Source organism: Stenella coeruleoalba (genome assembly GCF_951394435.1).
Source record: "Stenella coeruleoalba genome assembly, chromosome: 11".
In the NCBI taxonomy this organism is placed as follows: domain Eukaryota; kingdom Metazoa; phylum Chordata; class Mammalia; order Artiodactyla; family Delphinidae; genus Stenella; species Stenella coeruleoalba.
In genome coordinates this window covers 63,901,454-63,915,059 of record NC_137157.1, presented here as the reverse complement: position 1 = coordinate 63,915,059, position 13,606 = coordinate 63,901,454, and the positions used below count along the sequence as shown (strand labels likewise).

Here is a 13,606-nt window from a genome sequence, read left to right as displayed (position 1 = left end):
CTTCTGAAGCCTAAGCTTATGGAATCTGGACAACATGCATGCTAGCTGACAGGCACATCTGCTAACCCAAAGACAATGCAGTAAGCAGCTTCATGCAGAGCCCATAAGAAGTTTCATGACATATGCATAGATATAAAAGCGGACACTGTAGGTATCTTAAAACAGTATCAGGAGGCACTAATATAAAAAAGTCTCTAAATTGACCTATATCAGCAATGATCTACTAGTGCAAGGGCCAGACTATGCAGCGTAAAGCAGCTCTTAGGCTCTAGTAAGCACTTTTTTCAAGGTCACTCCTGACAAAGTTCTAAGGAACTACAGACTGCCATGGAGAACTGCTGAGGCCAAGTGGATATGTATCTCTGTGGTGAGAAAGTGAATGTGGTTAGAAAATATGTGACATTTGATGAGAAAAACTGAAAGCTGTAAAAGACATTTTCATAAATCAGTGATCATCAATTCCACAAGATACAGATGAAAACTAAATAACCTTTTGGGAAGGTCAGAAAGGAAAGCTGACTCCACCAAACAAAATCTAAACAAATAGCCTAAATTTAGTAAACACACCACGCATCTACCAATTACCAAGTACCTAGCACAACACAGAAAATATCAAGGAGAAAGAGGAAAATGTCATCCATAAAAGTAAAGTGACATTCCAAGTCAAAAGTATTACTGGTGTATCAATCAGCACAGAGCTCACTTTACACAGCAACGGCAGGCACTCCAGACAGTTCAAATATGCAGAAGTGCAGGACACCAATTCACCTTCAGTTAAGGCTTACTGAATGAATTCCCTCCTATATTAGGCCAGTGCATCATCAATTCCAACTGTCTCAGTTTTCTCCCCAACCTGTTCCTGGCAAGCAGCAGCACATGTACAACTCCTATCTCCCTATGACTACCAATGAAAAACATCAATTTATCCACAAAGAATATTTGGTGTGAAAGACGCTGCATTAAAATCAAGAAGACAAATTCAAATTGCATCACCTTGTCCATGGCAAAAAACACCATGAAGACTGAAAAAATATCACATTAAATAATCTGTGGCTAGGTGGCATTTTCAGCTGGACAACTTGGCTTAGAATTCTTTCTGGCCCCTTGAAAGATTTCTTTCCTCAACAAAAATGTTCACTCCTAAAATATGGGATAATTAAGCACCCATTAGAATAGGACTCCTGATCCATTTTTCTAAAGGACTCTTAGAAATCTACAGAAGAACTTCTGCCTAGAAGCTAAAACCACCAAAGATGTACAATCTAAACATAACAGTATCTGAAGGCTAGGCTTGCTCACCTTCATGGCACCAGCACTGTTAAATTCATAAGCTCCAATCTCTGAAGTCATATAGGCTGCAAAAATTGAGGATGCAGCTGCCTCCCTTCAGATCTACAGATAAAAATCAAGTCTTACATTCATAATATAATTTAAAATACAATGTCCTAAAAATTCCCAATCACAGTTTTCATTGTTTTCAGTATCCTTTAGCTCCATGGCTTCTCCCAGATCTATTCTCACATATGGTCTGGGCTTTCACAGGAAGGATAGTACATCCCCCTACCCTTCAGAGACCCTGAGACTGCTCTTACTTGAACACTTTCCCAAAGCCCAATATGAAAAAAAGGACACCCAATTCTGTAGGGCAGAAGCCAGCCTAGCTCTCCAGCCTTCTTCCTCAACCCCACCTTTGTTCTGTATCAAAAGGAAAAAGGGGGTAAAAAGGAAGTTTTTATAATGGAGTCCAGAGTCAGACCATTGGCTGCACCTGCCCAAACTAGAATTTAGAAGGCTACCCTCAATTACAACATAAAGAAAGAGAAATGTCAAATACAGGCCTCTTCCTTCCTTTATGTTTTAAAGGCCACACCGTGTTCTCTCTAGTAGACTGTTAGGAAGTAAAAATGGTGAAGTACAGGGAAGGAAAGATAAAACATGATTTTAAAACACACATACCCACACTTACATACACACTTAAAGGTCGAAACACTTCAAGTGGCCAGAGCCGATCTCAGAACTCACGGCCAAAATCCTATCCTCCCATCCCCACTACACACACACCCCCCACCCTCCAATCCCACCCCCCAGGACTCACTGCCGTGTATCTCATACACACAGCAAAATCCCTATCCCTTCCCCAATTATATAAAAAAACTAAACAGATAACTTACTTTCTTTAAATTATTTTTTTAAAGTCTCTTAAAAGATTTTGACATTTAAATACTTCCTCTCTTCTGATATATTAAACACCAAAAGGATCCACAACTGTTTGATAAAACAAACCCTCCATACTTCAGTCCTGGCAAGAAGAGGGAAGATATCAACTCTAATCGACCTAATTAGGAGGTGGAGAGGCCAAGAACAGAGAAAGTATTCTGAATCCTTCACAGCTTTAACACATTCTCACCTCTCAGTAAAAACTATAATAAAATAGTTAAATTTCTGAGGCAGGCGATATAATAACCAAGGCCCTCTACCACCTTCCCATGTCTCAATATAAATTTATTTCTAGTCCAACAAGGGTGACATGTTTCATAAGGGAAGTAATTTTCTTAGTCCAGAATCAGTAGTTTTAAAAAAAAAAAAAAAAGATGTGTTTTTAAAGTTTTTTTCTCCTCTTTTTCTTTTTTACTTGGGAAGGGGTGGAAGTGGTGGAGGAGGTTCTGATGGTAGAGGTGGTAGCCGGGGTTTGTCTGTATTGCCAGGTCTGGAGGACATTCCACCAGCCCGTGGATTCAGATATTCTCCATAAGAATGAACATATTCAAACGCAGGTGGCTGAGTGGGCTGAACGCCTTGGGCATGGAGAAGGGAGTGAAGCATATTCACAGTATCTTGATAGTCTATGGTCTGGGTTGCATTGTGACCATTGGCCCCAGTGGAGCCTTTATCCAATTTCATGTGAGGAACTCGAGTTTTACAGCTGGGCTGTGAAAAAGTAAGGCCACTTGTGTCTGAGCTATGCCCAGGCAACTGGGCCATTGTAGGAAGAGGAGGGAAGGAGAAATTTATGGAAGAGGATTTAGTATTCTTGGCAGTCTTAGCTGAATGATCAAACACTGCCCCTCCAGTCTCTTCAGGGAAGGGCCTTTTACGAGAAGAACTGGAAGAGGAGAAAGAGCTAGACAAGCTATAGGGTTTGTGTGCTAAGGTGCTTGTCTGGCTACTATGTTTTGGATCACCTGGACGTTTGTTCCCAGTACTAGCTGGAAGCTGTGAGTGAGAGTGTTTGTGTGAGTGGTGATTATGATGATGATGATGATTAGATGGGTGAGTCTTGTGCTTTTCTTTGTGCTCACGGCTCTTTGTGACACTGTCATCTACAGAATTGTGCTTGTCAGCGGCAGTGTGAACTTTGATGCGCATTTTTATCTCCTCTGGTTTTGAAGTGGCAGCTTTATCTCCACTTGTCATTGGGATTCTCATTTTGAGAGCTGTTTTGTCAGTCTTTTCCAGAAAAGGCCGCTCAGGGTTTTCTGAGCCCTCTGTGGGCATTTTCAGAAGGAGGGAAGAATGGCTATCATGGTGAGCCAGAAGATTCTGGGCAGCGAAGGCATACTGTGACTTCACGTTGGCCTCCATGTTCTCCAGTTGCCTCTTCTGGGCAGCCAACTCTTCTGCATGCTTTGCACGGTATTCTTTCAGTGATACTTTAGCTGATGGCACACTCTTACTAGTCTGCTTCTGGGAAACAAATGCATTTGAACCATCCTGTTGCAAGGAATGATCAACTCCTATAAGTGCTAAATTCTCACTAGTCCGATGACCTTGAGCAGGTTCTACCTTAAAAGGAGGGTGGGAGGACAGCCAACGCTCACTCGGCAACATCTCCACATTGCTTAAGTTACTGGTTGACTCTTCAGTGGCTGGAAGGGAAGGCACTGCACTTGTGGTAGAAGAAGCTGACATACTCATTAAACCTGCAATAGTTGTATCTGAAGAGCTCTGGGAAATCATATTAAGGATTGTCTGCTCCGAAGTGTTTTCATCTGCTCCTCGGTCATCCGTTTTTGTTTTCTTGGCAGCCTGGCATGCCTAGAATGAAGCAAATAGCATCTTTTCACTTCAGGTAATTTATCAAATGGAAAAAAAACACTGAAATGAGTAGACTGTGTTTGCTGTGACATTGGGAGTTTGGGATAGCCCATAACCAGGAGGTTACTCTAACATGAGACTGATAATTATTACCATCAGGAGAGATACGATTTTTTAAACCTTAAATCAAGCATCACAAGATCTCAAAGAGGTATCTGAACTCCCATGTTCGTTGCGGCACTTTTCACAATACCTAAGGTATGAAAGCAACCCAAGTGTCCATCAATAAATGAATGTATTTTAAAAAATGTGGTCTATATATACAATGAAATACCATTTAGCCTTAAAAAAGGAGGGAGATTCTGTGAAGACAGCAGAGTAAGAAGCACCAGGAATCTGTCCCACCTAGACAACAACTGCAAAGGCAGAATCTGTCTGACATAACTATTTTGGAACTTTGCAGTCTGTTGAAGGCTTGCAGCTGCCAGGGTAAAGCCCTGGACAATAAACTGAAGTTAATTTCCCTCAATTTCAGCTCTCAGCCCCAGTCAGCTGTGCAGCTGTTCCTGGAGTCGCTTGCACACAGCTTGGGGGACGCTGGTTAGGCAAAAAGAGCTCTATTTTCCAAATACTGGAGATCTGTGGTCTGATCGCTGACTGCTGCTTTCAATCACAGAGATACAAAGAGAAAGGTAGCCATTGTTGTTGCACCTCCCTCCATTGTTGTAATCCCCTCCCCCTCTGGCTGAAGTGACTTCCCTGGATATAAAGGGCCAGCTCCCTTCCTCCCCCACTTCATTTTTTGCTTTTTCTCCCTTTGGGAGCCAGATATTAGAGTAGAACATAAAAAAAAACACTGTCCCTACAGAAATGTCCAGGAAAAGGCTCAGATAAGAACTGAGAAGACATTAATTTTATACATCAAGCTGATCCTCAGCACAGAAATATCCTTCAAAATCAAGCCCCCACCCCAAATATACAAAAAAAAAAAAAAATCCCAGCAAACTCCAGGAAAGGGAGAGAATCTGATTTCCAGAGTTACCATGTTATTAGATTCAAATGTCCAGTCTTCAACAAAAAAATCACAAGGCACATAAAGAAACAAGAAAGTATAGCCCATTCAAAGGAAAAAAAAAAAAATCAACAGAAACTGTCCCTGAAAAAGACCCAATGGCAGATCTACTAGGCAAAGACATTAACTGCCTTAAAGATACTCAAGGAAATGAAAATGTCAAAAAGTCAAGAAAACAACATGTGAACAAAATTAAAGTATCAAAAAAGAGATTAAAAACTTTAAAAGAAACCAGAAAGAAATCCTGGAGCTGAAAAGTACAATAACTGAAATGAAAAATGCACTGGAGGGATTCAAAGGCAGATCTGAACAGGCAGAAGAATCAGCAAACTTGAAAATAGGACAATGGAAATTATCAAGTCTGAGGAACAGAAAGAAAAAAGACTGAAGCAAGTGAACAGAGCCTAAGGGACCTATGGGATACCATCAAATAGACCAATGTATGCATTGTGGGAATTCCAGAAAATGAAAAGAAAGAGAAAGAGGCAGAGAATATGTGAAGATACAGCAGCTCAGAACTCTCCAAATCTGATGAAAAAACATGAACATAGATATCCAAGAAGCTCAGTGAACTCCAGGATGAACTCAAAGAGACTCACATCAAGACATATCATACTTAACCCTCCCAGACTTCAGAGAGTACTACAAAGCTATCAGTAATCAGTGTGGTACTGGCACAAAATCAGACATCTGGATCAATGGAACAGAATAGAGAGCCCAGAAATAAACACACATGCCTACAGTCAATTAATCTTTGGCAAAGGAGGCAAGAATATACAGTCTCTTCAACAAGTGGTGTTGGGAAAGTTGGATAGCCACATGTAATTCAATGAAGTTAGAACACACCCTCACACCATACACAAAAATAAACTCAAAATGGCTTAAAGACTTAAACATAAGACATGACACCATAAAACTCCTAGATGAGAACATAAGCAAAACATCCTGACATAAATGTACCAAGGTTTTCTTAGGTCAGTCTCCCAAGGCAATAGAAATAAAAGCAAAAATAAACAAATGGACCTAATCAAATACAAGCTTTTGCATAGCAAACAGTAAACAAAACGAAAAGATAACCTATGGACTAGGAGAAAATATTTGCAAATCATGTGACTGATAAGGGCTTAATTTCCAAAATATAAAAACAGCTCATACAACTCAACAACAAAAAAACAAACAACCCAATCCAAAAAACATGGGAAGAAGACCTAAATACACATTTCTCCAAAGAAGATATACAGATGGCCAACAGGCACATGAAAAGATGCTCAACATCACTACTTATCAGAGAAATGCAAATAAAACTACAAAGAGGTACCACCTCATACCAGTTAGAATGGCCATCATTAAAAAGTCTACAAATAACAAATGCTAGAAAGGGTATGGAAAAAAGGGAACCCTCCTACACTGTTGGTGGGAATGTAAGATGGTGCAGCCACTATGGAAAGCAGTATGGAGGTTCCTCAAAAAGCTAAAAATAGAGTTGCCATATCATCCAGCAATCCCACTCCTGGGCATACATCTGGACAAAACTATAGTTCAAAAAGATACATGCACCCCAATGTTCATAGCAGCACTATTCACAATAGCCAAAACGTGGAAACAACCTAAATGTCCATTGACAGATGAATGGATAAGAAGATGTGGTACATATATACAATGGAATACTACTCAGCCATTAAAAAAGAACAAAATAATGTCATTTGCAGCAACATGGATGGACCTAGAGATTATCATACTAAGTGAAGTTAAAGTTAGACAAAGACAAATATCATATGATATCATTTATACATGGAATCTAAAATATGACACAAATGAACTTACCTACGAAACAGAAACAGACTCACAGACATAAAGAACAGACTTAGGGTTGCCAAGGGGGAGGGGGATGAGGGAGGGATGGAGTGGGAGTTTGGGGTTAGCAGATGCAAACTATTATATATAGAATTGATAAACAACAAGGTCCTACTATATAGCACAAGGAACTATATTCAATATCCTCTGATAAACTATAATGTAAAAGAATATGAAAAAGAATGTATATATGTGTATAAATGAACCACTTTGATATACAGCAGAAATTAACACAACATTGTAAATCAACTACACTTCTATTTTTTTTTTTCTTTTTTTTGCCACACCACACAGCTTGCAGGATCTGTTCCCCGACCAGGGATTGAACCCACGCCGTGGCAGTGAAAGCGCCAAATCCTAACCACTAGACCACCAGGTAACTCCCCAACTATACTTCAATTAAAAAAAAAAAAAAACAGATGAATGGGTAAAGAAGATGTGGTATATATACGATGGAATACAACTCAGTCATAAAAAAGAAGGAAATTTTTCCATTTGCAACAACATAGATGAACTTGGAGGGTATTAGGCTAAATACTGTATGTTACCACTTATATGTGGAATTTAAAAAATAAAATTAATGAATATAACAAAATAGATACAGACTCACAGATATAGGCAACAAACTAGTGGTTACCAGTGGGGAGAGGGAAGGGGGAAGGGGCAAGATAAGGGTAGGGGATTAAGAGGTACAAACTACTATGTATAAAGTAAATAAGCTACGAGGATATATAGTACAACACAGGGAATATAGCCAATATTTTATAATAAGTATAAATGGAATATAACCTTTAAAAATTGTGAATCATTTTGTTATACACCTGAAATTTATATAATATTGTACATCAACTACACCTCAATTCTTAAAATCATGGTATCAAAAAAAAAAAAAAGACATATCATACTCAAACTTTCAAAAGCCAAAGACAGAATTTTGAAAGCAGCAAGAAGCAAACTGTCACATACAAGGGATCCTCAATAAGATCATGAGATTTCTCAACAGAAACTTTGGAGGCCACAAGATAGTGAGCTGATACATCCCAAGTACTAAAAGAAAAAAACTGTCGGCCAAGCATCCTATATCCAGTAAGAATGTCCTTCAAAAAAGTGAAGGAGAAATTAATTATCTCCAGATAAACAATAGCTGAGGGGGGCTTCCCTGGTGGCGCAGTGGTTGAGAGTCGCCTGCCGATGCAGGGGACACGGGTTCGTGCCCCGGTCCGGGAGGATCCCACGTGCCACAGAGCAGCTGGGCCCGTGAGCCATGGCCGCTGAGCCTGCGCGTCTGGAGCCTGTGCTCCGCAACGGGAGAGGCCACAACAGTGAGAGGCCTGTGTACCGCAAAAAAAAAAAAAAAAAAAAAAAGCTGAGGGGATTCGTGACCACTAGACCAGCCATACAAGAAAGGCTCAAGGGAGTCCTCCAAGACAGTAACTTCAAGCCACATGGAGAAATAAAGACCTCAATAAAAGTAAATACATGGGCAATTATAAAAGCTGGTATCGTAACAATGGTTTGTAATTGCACATTTTGCTTTCTACATGATTTAGGAGACTAAGACATTCTCAGGGGAAAAAAAATTAGTGTAAAACCTAGTATTACTATAACTTTGTCTTATAATTCCAAATCTTATTTTTTATATAGTATAAGAGCCTAATGCATCTAAAAGAATTATTAGTTTTCGGGGGGCACACAATTATTTAATTTTGTAACATCAACAACCAAAAGGGATGAGGATGCAGCTATAAAGGAGACAAATTTTTTATGTTAATACAAAAAATGAATGAAAAAGGAATTTAAAATTTTTCACTATGAAAAATCAACTAAGCACAAAAGACAGTATAATGCAGGAAATGAGGGACAAAAAAGCCGTAAGGCATACAGTAGGCATACCTTGGAGATACTGTGGGTTCCGCTCCAGACCATCTCAGTAAAGCAAATATCACAATAAAGTGAGCCACACAAATGTTTTGGTTTCCCAGTGCATATAAAAATTGTGTTTAGGGCTTCCCTGGTGGCGCAGTGGTTGAGAGTCTGCCTGCCGATGCAGGGGATGCGGGTTTGTGCCCTGGTCCGGGAAGATCCCACATGCCGCGGAGCGGCTGGGCCCATGAGCCACGGCCGCTGAGCCTGCGCGTCTGGAGCCTGTGCTCCGCAACAGGAGAGGCCACAGCAGTGAGAGGCCCATGTACCGCAAAAAAAAAAAAAAAAAAAAAAATTGTGTTTACACTACAGTCTATTAAATGTGCAATAGCATTATGTCTAAAAAAAAATGGACATACCTTAATTTAAAATACCTTATTGCTAAAAAATGCTAACCATCATTTGAGCCTTCAGTGAGCTGTAGTAGTAATACTAAAGATTACTGATCACATATCACCATAACAGATATAATGATAATGAAAAAGTTCAGCATACTGCCATAATTACCAATGTGTAACAGAGACACGAAGTAAGCAAATACTGTTGGGAAAATGGTGTCAACAGACTTGCTTGACGCAGGGCTGCCACAAACCTTCAATATAAAAAATGCAATATCCGCAAAGTTTAATAAAACAAGGTATGCCTGTCTAAAAATCAAATAGCATTAAGTGACAGAAGTAAATCTCTCCTTATATGTAATTACTTTAAGTGTAAATGGATTAAACTCTTAAGGAAAAGACAGAGATTTGTAGAATGGATAAAAACATATGATCCAACTATATGCTATCTACAAGAGGCTGAGATCCAAAGACCCAAACGGGCTGAAAGGGAAAGGATGGAAAAAGGTATACAATGCAAACGGTAACCAAAAGAGAGCATGCATGGCTATACTAATAGCAGACAAAACAGACCTGAAATAAAAAAAGATTTCAAGAGACAAAAAAGAGCATTATATATTTTAAAAGGCTAGCTACAGAAATTAGACATAGCAATTATAAACATTTACACACCTAATGACAGGCCATCAAAATATATGAGGCCAAAACCTAACAGAATTAAAGAGAAATAGACAGCTTTACAGTAATAGTTGGAGACTTCAATACCCCACTCACAATAATAGATCAAGCAGAAGATAAAGAAGTAGGACTTAATAAACTAACTAGATCTACAGACATACACAGAACACTCTCCCCAAAAACAGCAGCACATACATTCTTCAAGTGCATATGGGACATTATCCAGGACAGACCATATGTTAGGCTGCAAACTTAGTCAATAGATTTTAAAAGATACATATCATACCATGTATTTTTTCTGACCACAACAAGATAAAGTTAGAAATCAGAATCAGAAAGAAAATCGGGGAAAAAAAAAAATCACAAAATTGTAGAAATTAAACCAATGGATCAAAGAAATCAAAAGGGAAATTAGAAAATACTTAGAGACCAAGAAAAACAAAACACAACATATCAAACTTAAGGTATGCAGCAAAAGTGGTGCTAAGGAAGAAATTTATAGCTATAAACACTACATTAAAAAAACCAGGGACTTCCCTGGCAGTCCAATGGTTAAGACTCTGCACTCCCAATGCAGGAGCTATGAGTTCAGTCCCTGGTTGAGGAACTAAGATCCAGTATGCCACACAGAGTAGCCAAAAAAATAAAAATTTAAAAAGTAAAAAGTACTTAATAAAAAAACAAGAAACTGGGAATTCCCTAGCAGCCCAGTGGTTAGGACTCCGTGCGCTCACTGCCTGGGGGGTCTGGGTTCAATCCCTGGTCAGGGAACTAAAAATCCCACAAGTTGTGCAGTGTGGCCAAAAAAAAAAAAAAACAACCAAGAAACATCTCAAAATAACAAACTAACTTTATAACTTAAGGAACTAGAAAAAGAACTGAACACAAAGCTAGCAGAAGGAAAGATATAATAAAGATTAGAGCAGAGATAAAATAAACTAGAGAAAAACAAAAACAAAAATTGGTTCCTTGAGAACATCAACAAAATTGACAAATCTTTAGCTAGACAGACTAAGAAAAAAAGAGGGAAGACTCAAACTACTAAAATCAGAAATAAATGTGGAGACATTGCTACCATTCTAACAGAACAAACTGTATATCAACAAATTGAATAACCCAGACAAAAGGGACAAATTCCTAGAAACACAAAACCTATCAAGACTAAATCATGAAGAAACAGAAAATCTGAATAGACTTACAGCTAGAAATAAAATTGAATCAGGACTTCCCTGGTGGCCCAGTGGTTAAGAATCCGCCTGCCAATGCAGGGGACACGGGTTCGAGCCCTGGTCCGGGAAGATCCCACATGCTGCGGAGCAACTAAGCCCATGTGCCACAACTACTGAGCCTGCACTCTAGAACCTGCGAGCCACAACTACTGAGCCCACAAGCGCCTAGAGCCCATGCTCCGCAACAAGAGAAGCCACTGCAATGAGAAGCCTGCCCACTGCAACAAAGAGTAGCCCCCGCTCCCCACAACTAGAGAAGGCCTGTGTGCAGCAATGAAGACCCAACACAGCCCAAAATAAATAAATAAATTTAAAAAAATAAATAAATAAAATTGAATTAGTAATCAAAAATCTCCAAAGGAAAAAAAGACTTACTGGTTAATCCTATCAATCATTTAACAAAGTAATGCCACTCCTTTTCAAACTTTCCAAAAATTTGAAGAGGAGGAAACACTTCTCAACTCATTCTATGAGGCAAGCATTACCCTGATACCAAAGCTAGAAGAAAACACTACAAGAAAGGAAAACTACAGGCCAATATCCCTTATAACCACGGATGCAAAAATCATCAACAAAATACTAGCAAGATGAATTTGGTGGCATTTAAAAAAAATTACATATCATGCATGACCAAGTGGAATTTATTCCTGGAATATAAGGAGGGTTCAACGTATGGAAATCAACTGATGTAATATGTCACACAAACAGAATGAAGGAAACAAATCACATGATCATCTCAATTTGTGCAGAGAAAGCGTTTGACAAAATTCAACACACTTTCATGATAAAAACACTCAACAAACTAGGAACATAAAGAGCAAACTACCTCAACATAATAAAAGTCACATATAAAAAACCCACAGTGAACATCATATTCAATGGTGAAAGACTGAAAGTTTTCTTTAAGATCAGGAATAAGGAAAAGATGTTCACTTTCACCACTTCCATTCAACACTGTATTGGAAGTTCTAGCCACAGCACTCAGGCAAGAAAAAGAAACAGCATCAAATTGCAAAAGAAGAAGTAAAATTATCTCTGTTTGCAGATGACATGAACTTATATGTAGATAACTCTAAAGACTCAACCAAAAAGAATTTATTTTTTCTGATTTTATTAGAATTAATAAATGAATTGGACAAAGTAACAGGATACAAAGTCAACAAATAAAATTCAGTTACATTTCTCTACATGAATAAACAATCTAAAAAGGAAATTATGAAAACAATTCCATTTACAACAGCACCAAAAAGAATAAAATACTTGGGAATTAACCAAGGAAGTAAAAGACTTGTACAATGAAAACTGCAAAACACTGCTGAAAAAAATTAAGTAAAACATAACTGGAAACTCACCTATGTTCTGGATCCAAACATTAATTCAAACATTAATACTGTTAAAATGTGGGGGGACTTCCCTGGTGGTCCAGTGGTTAAGACTCCACACTCCCAATGCAGGGGGCCCGGGTTCGATCCCTGGTCAGGGAACTAGATCCCGCATGCATGCCACAACTAAGAGTCTGCATGCTGCAACTAAGAGTCCACATGCTGCAACTAAGAAGCCTACATGCCGCAACAAAGATCCCGTGTGCTGCAACTAAGACCCTGCACAACCAAAATAAATTTAAAAAAAGAAAAAATCCTAGAATTCATATGGAATCTCAAAGGACCCTGAATAGTCAAAACAATCTTGAAAATGAAGAACAAAACAGAAAGACTCACACTTCCTGATTCCAAAACTTACTGCAAAGCCACAGTAATCAAAACAGTGGGGTACTGACATACAGACATATAGATGAATGGAACAGAATAGAAAGCCCAGAAATAAACCTTCACATAGATGGTCAAATGATTTTTGACAAGGGTGCCAAGATCTTTCAATGGGGAAAGGACAGTCTTCTCAACAAATGGTGCTAATTCCACTATTCATAAATAAGACTTTGAAAAATATCTGAAATACAACTTTAGACTGCAATCTATATAAAAACAAAATTCTAAAATCCATTTCAAAGCAGGTAATGTCAAAGACAAAATTATAATACCAGTTCTAATCTCCTAACTCTGAATCTTTCCTATACCAGAAGCCAACATTCTGTGACTCAGAAAAGCCAAATTTTTCCCCTTAACACTCTCCACACAAGAAAATAACCAATGTTGCTGACCAAATGACTAAATCACAAGAGTTGCAAAACACCAAATAAATCTCACTGTCGCCTACAGCAATGGATTTCTGGGCCAGAAGCCAAGCTATGAAGTTGAAATTATGACTATTGCATAACTACAAAAAGGGAAATTCCAAACCGAGGGTACATATCCATATCTGGTATTTTCACTGGTTTGGTCAAAAGAAGAAAATGGTTTGTTCCACAAACTGACAGCAATAATTCTTACCCTCCAATTCCGAATTCGTTTGAGCCTGTTGGGGGTTTTCTCCAGAATCTGTAGAAATTCATGTGTCAGTTCTACAAATGAAATTAGAAC

General features: G+C 38.6%; 1 protein-coding gene across 2 annotated transcripts in view; it reads right to left on the bottom strand.

The window, feature by feature from the left end:
- Positions 1–2,129: 2,129 nt before the first annotated feature.
- CCNT1 (cyclin T1) overlaps positions 2,130–13,606 on the bottom strand; it is a 29,610-nt gene continuing 18,133 nt past the window's right edge. For both annotated transcript variants that reach the window (XM_079936640.1, XM_079936641.1), the window contains exons 8-9: positions 13,517–13,587; positions 2,130–4,035 (exon numbers count right to left, since the gene is read on the bottom strand). In XM_079936640.1, coding sequence (XP_079792766.1) covers positions 2,629–4,035; positions 13,517–13,587 — 1,478 coding nt within the window. In that variant the 3' untranslated portion in view covers positions 2,130–2,628. The remainder of the gene's footprint in view (positions 4,036–13,516; positions 13,588–13,606) is intronic.